Source organism: Littorina saxatilis, linkage group LG1 (genome assembly GCF_037325665.1).
Source record: "Littorina saxatilis isolate snail1 linkage group LG1, US_GU_Lsax_2.0, whole genome shotgun sequence".
Classification (NCBI taxonomy): Eukaryota; Metazoa; Mollusca; class Gastropoda; order Littorinimorpha; family Littorinidae; genus Littorina; species Littorina saxatilis.
Genome location: NC_090245.1, coordinates 96,364,063 through 96,372,533, shown reverse-complemented (window position 1 = coordinate 96,372,533; position 8,471 = coordinate 96,364,063). Strand labels below are relative to the sequence as shown.

The 8,471-nt window shown below is 47.8% G+C and overlaps 1 protein-coding gene across 1 annotated transcript; it reads right to left on the bottom strand.

Moving 5' to 3' along the window:
• Nucleotides 1-1,205: 1,205 nt before the first annotated feature.
• On the bottom strand, nt 1,206-6,560 carry LOC138955027 (uncharacterized). The gene has a single exon (XM_070326776.1). The coding sequence runs from the start codon at nt 6,558-6,560 to the stop codon at nt 1,206-1,208; it is 5,355 nt and encodes a 1,784-aa protein (XP_070182877.1).
• Between the last annotated feature and the right edge of the window lie 1,911 nt (nt 6,561-8,471).

The window sequence follows — 8,471 nt, the reverse complement described above, 5'->3', positions numbered from 1 at the left end:
TGATGAGAACAACAATACCACCAGGGGAGCTAACTCTGGTGCACTCTTTCAGCTGAGCTGTTGAGTGTTTCCGCCGTATTCTTACCGGAAACTAGTCGAATGGAAGTGTTCTTGTGTTGGCACATTCCGTGCTACAGGCACTGGATCGGGGCTAACGGTCTGGTATAGAGAGGGGCAGGGGGTGACTGCCACTGAGATAATTCAAGTGATTCTCTCATAGGGAGTATTCTGGCTCGCGGATTCTTGCGCTCACGCCCCAGATAGTTTTACCAAGATTCTTTATTGTAAAGTAAAGTGAAGTGAAGACGGTAAAAAACTGAAACATATGTAAACAAAAGAAACCATAAGAAAAAGTACAAACTAATATGAAAAGAATCAAAACACAAAATCGCAACCTCTAAACCACCGCAGTCGCGACCGAAAAAACCAACGCTTGGTGGCAAATGGAGTACACAAAAAATCGAATTATCCAAACACACAACTGAAGCACTGGGGCCTTCGTTCCGAGTCGTTTTCTTTTACCATAACTTAAAACCAAGAAAACACTACATCGACCGAAGTCGGCACGCTTCTTACTTTTACTATAATTCCTACAACAACACTAACAACACTCTCAAATGAACAAAATCACAAACTCAGAAAACTAAACCAGATCTACAACAAGGAAAAAATGGCGGAATAGCTCGACAACCACGTGGAAGACTGCAAATCTTACTCTACCAAAAAATGTGTGTCAAGAGCGATCACACAAACGATTACAACCTCAAAAACAATGTAAATCATACTAGAGTCGGATCCTTTATTAAAAGAAATGAAAATTACTCACACTTCGTGGGCCACCAGACCTCTTTAAAGAGAGGAAGAGAGAAACCGTCCCGGCAAGGACAGATTCAGGGGAAACTACTAAGTAAAAATTTACAAAGCACAATGATCTCCCTTATACTTCTAGAAGTACATATTCTTTCAACTGGAATAAACGAAACGAAATTAAAAGAAGATTAAAAATACTGTCGGAGACAGAACACTCCCCGCCTGATATCTACTCGATATCACTATTAAGACAGGAAAGGAAATCAGTAGTAAAATAAAGGAAAAAGTCCTGCACTCAAAAATAGGTAGGCAAGCAAACAAAAAATGTGTAGCGACGGTAACTGGCTGTTCTCAGTCTGTGGTTCACGACCGAGTCAGTCATCAGTGTAGGCCTACTAGAGAGGAATCAGTTCTGTGATAGGCCTGACGTAGAGTTTGGCCTGATTGTCTTTGATCACTCGGATCTCAACCGACCGAACAAGATTGTCGCGGTCAGTTGGGAAGGTGCGGACCACCAAACCGACCGGCCAACTGTTGCGAGGCACCGAAGGGTTCCTGAGAAGAACCAGACTGTTCTCCTTGAGGTTCTCTTCAGTCTGCATCCACCGCCTCCTCTGCTGTAGCTCCTGCAGGTACTCCTCTTTCCACTTCTTCCAAAAGGCGTTAGACAGTACTTGAACATGCTTCCAGTGTTGTTTGTAACAGTCTTTCAAGTTGCTGTGGTCAGGTAAAGGTTGACTTTCGCCACTCTTTTGCGTCAGCAGCATTGACGGGTTCAGAATGAGGGGGGAATCAGGTTCATGGTAAATTGGGGTGATGGGACGGGAATTGACGACTGCGCACACTTCGGCCATGAGTGTGCACAACACCTCATGGGTTAGAGGTTTCCGCTTGGCATCCATGAGCAATGAGTCGAGGATTCGCCTCACCACGCCAATCATTCGCTCCCAAACTCCACCCATGTGCGAGGCATGAGGAGGGTTGAACCTCCAGATGACTCCCGACTTCCTCAAATGTCCTTGAACAAGTCCATCTTCTTTAAAAAGGGACTCCATGTTCAACTCTTTCGCGGCTCCCACGAAGTTCGTTCCTCGATCAGATCGAAGCTCTTGAACCGGGCCTCTGAGGGAGATGAAGCGTCTGAGGGCGTTGATAAAGGATGAGCTAGTCATCTCCTCAATGACCTCGATGTGGATGGCTCTGGTCGACATGCAAGTGAAGATGACAGCCCATCTTTTGGAGTTGGCTTGTCCTCCCCTGGTTTTCCTGGTTAAGACTTCCCAGGGGCCAAAGACGTCAACCCCCACATGAGAAAAAGGAGCTGAGGGAATGACTCTGTCTGAAGGAAGGCTTGCCATCTGTTGCGCGGCCTGCCTGCCTCGAAGTCTTCTGCACTGGAAGCACTTCTGGATAGTGGACGACACAAGGCGTTTCGCGCCCACTATCCAAAATCCGTTGGAGCGGAGGGCACCTTCGGTAAAGTGACGACCCTGGTGGTTAACTTGGGCATGATAGTGTCGGACAAGCAGAGTGGTGACATGATGGTTCTTAGGCATGATCAGAGGGTGCGTGCTTGAAGGTCCAAGGATCACTGTCGCTTCACGCAGTCTGCCACCCACTCGAAGCAAGCCGTCTTGGTCCAAAAAGGGGCAAAGGGAAAGGATTTGACTTGATTTTGAGAGTTTCTTCCCCTGCTGCAGACACTGTATCTCCTCCGGAAAGGTGGTTGCCTGAACACTCTGGATGATGAAATTCTCTGTCAATTTATCGTTTTTGACACCACCATGGTGAGCGCAGCGATGCCAACCCGTGCAAGCGCCGTCAGGAGAGTGGAAGCTAGCGCTGATGTGCTTGAGAGTACTGAAGGCTCTCACCAATGCAGTCCACTCCGAAAACTTTTCAAACCGGGATAAGAGGGTTGAGGGTTGAGTTTTGGAAGATACTTCGGTCTTGCAGACCTGTGGTCTAATCTCCTTGTCAGCATCAGGTGAGATTAATGGGAAGGTTTGTAGATCGACGGGTGTGGGTCTATTTTGTAGGAACTCACTAGGGCCGCCAAGCCAGACCTGCAGTTTCTGACCCAGGTTCTCCGGTGAACTCCTTGTTGCCGCGTCGGCAGGGTTGAGGTTGGTGGGCACATGATGCCACTGGTCTGGGGATGTCAATCGCCTGATCCTCTCTACTCTGTTAGTGACGTATGTGAAGAAACGTCTCTTCTCATTCTTGATGTAACCGAGCACGACGTTGCTGTCAGTGTAGAAAGTCACAGTGGGCGAACTCAAATCAAGCTCTTGTTCAATCAACTGCCATATCTCTGTGGCAAGAACCGCACTGCAGAGCTCCAGGCGAGGGATGGTGTGGCCGCTAAATGGGGCAAGTTTGGCTTTTCCCATCACAAACCCAAGGTGAAAGCCTTGTTCATGGGGCACCTGAACGTAGGCCACCGAAGAGATAGCCTTCTCTGAAGCATCGCAGAAGACGTGGTATTTAGCATCGGGTGACTGGGTAAGGGATGTTGGAAGAAACATGCGAGGTGTTTCGAGCCCTTTGATGTCTTGGAGGGACTGTTTCCACAGCTCCCAACGGTGGCGGAAGTTGTCCGGGATGGGTTTGTCCCAGGCCTTGCCATCTGGAGACACCTCTCGCAGGAAAATCTTGCCACTGATGGTTGCTGGAGCGAGGAAACCAAGAGGGTCATAAATCCCGTTGATGGTGGATAAGACCCCTCTTCGAGAAAAATCTCCATTGGAAACCTGGGGGGAAATGTCAAATGTATCTCTTTCCAAGTTCCAGCTCAAACCCAAACATCCATGAGTTGGTAAGGGGTCAGTAGGCTGGAGGTTTTGCAGCTCTGTGGACAGTTCTTCTCTGGGAAAGGCTGCCAAAACACTCCTGCTATTTGAAACAACCTTGTGGAGATTGATCCCGCCGTTTTTTTGAAGCTCTCTTTGCGTACGCTGCATGAGGTGGACAGCTTGATCAACTTCAGGAACGGAGGTGATCCCGTCGTCAACATAGAAGTCCCGCTCGACGAACTTCTTCACATCTGGCGCACTGTGGGCAATGCTCTTCCGGAGGCCGTAGGTAGCAACCGCTGGAGATGGACTGTTGCCAAAGACATGGACACACATCCTGTGTTCCACGAGGGGTGCGTCAAAGTTGTTGCCTCGGTACCAAAAGAAGCGTAGGAGATCTCTGTGTTCTTGGTCAACGAAAAACTGGTAGAACATCTGTTCTATGTCCCCAGCTATTGCCACTGCATCTCTGCGGAACCTCAGCAGAATGCCAAGGAGGCTGTTTGTCAAGTCTGGCCCAGACAGCAGCAGCGAGTTCAGAGAGACGCCTTCGAAGGTCGCTGACGAGTCAAATACACCGCGGAGTTTGTCAGGTTTTTTGGGGTGGTACACTCCGAAAAGTGGAAGGTACCAGCAGTGTCCAGCTTTACCCTGGGGGACCTCTTCAGCGGAGCCACTCTTCAGGATCTTCTCCATAAACTGGAAGAAGTGTTCTCTTTTTACGGGATTCTTCTTCAGTGATGCCTCCAAGGCCTTGGCACGACTGACAGCTTGGGACCGGTTGCAGGTGGGGATTGGTTTTTCCGATCTCAGGGGAAGAGGAGCCGACCAACGCCTTTCTTCATTTTGCTTGAATTTCTCATCCATGAGAGCCAAAAATGCTTTGTCCTCCACGGACAGCCCAACCTTGTCATCTTCTGGTGTTCGCTGGAAAACTTCAGCTCCGACATTTTTGGCGACGTCAACCTTCAAGTTGAACGGGCAAGGTTCAAAAATGGTCCTTCTTCCATCAATGACGCTCGTCTTGGCAACTCTGATGGTCGATGGTTTGTGGACTTTGTTGAGGCACACATCCCCGATGATTACCCAGCCAAGAGGCAGTCGCTGTGCAAATGGCGATTTCGGTGGGCCAACAATTTGCTCCAGCACGTGGTGGGCTTCAGGGAGGTCCCGTCCAATTAGCAGTGCGATGGGGATTTGTTGGTCAAGAGGAGGGATTCTTTTCCTTATGCGTTTGAGATGGTCATGATGTTGGGCCACTTCAGAAGAAGGGATTTCTGATCGATCGTTTGGAATGGTGTCGCATTCAAGTACGTGGGGCAAGGTCAAGGACCTTCCGTCAGTGGACTGGACAGTGATGTTCCGGAGCTGACGACCACTCATCGCTTGTGTTCCGCCGCAGGACGTTAGCTGATATTCAATTTCACTGGGGGACGAGCCTAGCTGATCCATCAGCTCCGGCGTTGCCAGGGAGGCATTGCTTTGGTCATCCAAGATCGCGTAAACTTGGATCCCCTTGGTCTTTTCAGGGGGAAAAACTTTGACCTTCACCACCTTACCGCAGGATCTGCTCAGGTGACCCCCTTTGCACAAGGTGGTGCACTTTGCAGACACCTCCCCGCCATGCTTTTCGATGGGATCCAGGGATGCTGATGGTCTGTCCTGATGCATGGTGGTGTGGTGCCTTCCAGAGCAGACACTACACTTGACCGACATATTGCAGTCCTTTGCCCTGTGGCTGGTGGAAGAAAGGCATCTGTAGCACACTCCTTTCTCTTTCAGGGTTGCTTTCTTCTCACTAAGTGATTTTGCTGCGAAGCCTTTACACTCCAGCAAAGAGTGCCTTGCGGTTGTGTGGATTGGGCAAAACTCGGGTTTTGCTTCAAGGTTGGTCTTTCTGGATAGCACTGGCTTGGCTTTTTTGTCATTCTCCAAATTGAAGGCCGGGTCGTTCTGAATTGTGGCGCAAGTTTTAACGAAGTCCACAAAAAACTCAAAGGGGGGGAATGGAACGTGGTGATTGCTTTTGTATGTCGCTGCGCGCATGACCCACTTCTGTCTGAGGTGGTGAGGAAGCTTCCGTACCACCATGTTGACCCCTGTAGACGAGTCGTAAAGGGCAAACAGAGGGGCGAGGACAGGGTTCATCTTGGCTGACAAGATTTCTTCGAGGAGGTCGCTCAACTCGTAGAGGCTGCGCTGATCTTTAGAGATAGGTGGAAACTCCTCCAGCCTTGCCTTCAGGCATGCCTCAATGAGCTCAGGTGAGCCAAACCGCTCGTCCAGGCGCTTCCAGAGGAGTTGGAGTCCTCTCTGAGGATTCCCGATGTTGGCAGACCTCAGGCTCTGGGCATACCTCTTGGACTCTGGTCCAAGGTACTTGGCCAGGAGGTCCAGCTCCTCGGCAGGAGAGACATCCAAGTCGAGCATGATGGATGTAAAACAGTCTTTCCAAACGTGGAATGACTCCGGGCGTTCATCGAACGGAGTCAATCGATGAGTCAAGAGATCCCGCTTCATCCAAAACAATGAGGCAGCGTCATGTGATGACTGGACTGGTAGGGACGTGTGGTTCTGCCTGGGTCCAACTGCAGATCCCTGTGTATTGAGGCGGGAAGAGGCTCTGGAAAGAGTGGGAGATGATGCGTTAGACAGCTGGCTGTAGGCATCGTCGTTCGACAATCTTGGCTCGTGCCATCGACGTCCGTGCGTGGTGGACGTGGAGTAGTCCTGGGGGGCGGGCTCTTTCTTGATCGTTCTTTGAACAGTGTGGAGGCTGGGCTCGTCCCTCAGCCTGAGGGCGCTCAGCTCCGCCAGCTCCTTGGTAAGGCAGGCTTTCCTTTTTGCCAGCTGGTACTGTTCCTCTACAATCTGCAGTTCGAGTTCCACCTCTGCCAGTCGTTGGTTGGTGACGGAGAGAGTTCGGGCTCGAGCAGTCTTTTCTTGAGACATCATAGTGGCGAAGTTTTCTTACTATTCTGGCTCGCGGATTCTTGCGCTCACGCCCCAGATAGTTTTACCAAGATTCTTTATTGTAAAGTAAAGTGAAGTGAAGACGGTAAAAAACTGAAACATATGTAAACAAAAGAAACCATAAGAAAAAGTACAAACTAATATGAAAAGAATCAAAACACAAAATCGCAACCTCTAAACCACCGCAGTCGCGACCAAAAAAACCAACGCTTGGTGGCAAATGGGGTACACAAAAAATCGAATTATCCAAGCACACAACTGAAGCACTGGGGCCTTCGTTCCGAGTCGTTTTCTTTTACCATAACTTAAAACCAAGAAAACACTACATCGACCGAAGTCGGCACGCTTCTTACTTTTACTATAATTCCTACAACAACACTAACAACACTCTCAAATGAACAAAATCACAAACTCAAAAAACTAAACCAGATCTACAACAAGGAAAAAATGGCGGAATAGCTCGACAACCACGTGGAAGACTGCAAATCTTACTCTACCAAAAAATGTGTGTCAAGAGCGATCACACAAACGATTACAACCTCAAAAACAATGTAAATCATACTAGAGTCGGATCCTTTATTAAAAGAAATGAAAATTACTCACACTTCGTGGGCCACCAGACCTCTTTAAAGAGAGGAAGAGAGAAACCGTCCCGGCAAGGACAGATTCAGGGGAAACTACTAAGTAAAAATTTACAAAGCACAATGATCTCCCTTATACTTCTAGAAGTACATATTCTTTCAACTGGAATAAACGAAACGAAATTAAAAGAAGATTAAAAATACTGTCGGAGACAGAACAGTGAGACTGAGGGTTGTATGTAATAAAAAGCACTTTCTATATTTGAACAGTCAGTGATTAGACATTTGACGCTTCATTTACTGACTTTGGTTGCGTACAGTGAGGGCCCCAAAGGGTTTAAAATCGTGATCGTGATTGGCGTTTTTTGACCTTTCTGTGACCGTGATTGCCGAAATTTCCATTTCTGTGATCGTGATGGGACTTTGCCCGTGATCCGTGATGACAAAAAAAATCAAGTCTCGTGATCGTGATCGTCATTTGTTTTCGTGATCGTGTTGGGCATTATTGCAAAGCATTTAATTTTCAACGTACATTTTTCACAGCTGTATCACTCTATGATCCTCTATTCGTCAAGGTGTTCGTGATCGTGAAAACAAAAATCAAGGTAACTGTGATCGTGAAAGCTAAAATTTCCCTTCCCGTGATCGTGATGATACCCCCCATTTGGGGCCCTCTACAGTTGGAGTTTAATTTCTTCACTTGTCAAAGCACGGTCATATCAGGCGACGAATCTTTCTCATTAGTTATAATTTTGTGGACTTGTCCAGGAGATTTTTAAAACTGTTAGTGCTTGGTGCAAATTTGAACGTATCTGGGAGTGGATTCCAGAACGGTGCTACCGCCCTGTTACTGGACGTGCTTGTTCTGTTGTTAGTTTTACAGTGCTCTAATAATATTTCTTTGTGAATTCCTTCCCGTGCACTACAACTTTGGAAGTGAGAAAATACGTCCAGGGTCAACGTAGCCTACACTGACCAAGTCAGTTGTTCTAAAAATTGTATACATTTTGATTAGGTCATCTCTCATTCTTCTGCCAGGGACTTTGACATGATGTTTTTGTTTGACTGACCTGTTTTTAACTTGTTCTGATCGATAAACGTAACAAGGAACTTAGTCGATAAATATCGACAGGGGGCCGACAAATGGTTTAAATGGGAAATGTGTGTATATGGGTGTGGGTTTGAAACAAACAAACAAACCAACCCATGTGAACCCCGGGCCGCAGGCCTTCGATGTAGTGATTGAAAAAAAAGGATGTTCTCAAATGGTTCAATTCTCATTTGGTCTGATTCTCAAATGGTACCGGTATAC

Excerpts from the sequence above, each read along its gene's own strand:
- LOC138955027 (XM_070326776.1), bottom strand. The coding sequence starts at position 6,560 with ATGATGTCTCAAGAAAAGACTGCTCGAGCCCGAACTCTCTCCGTCACC.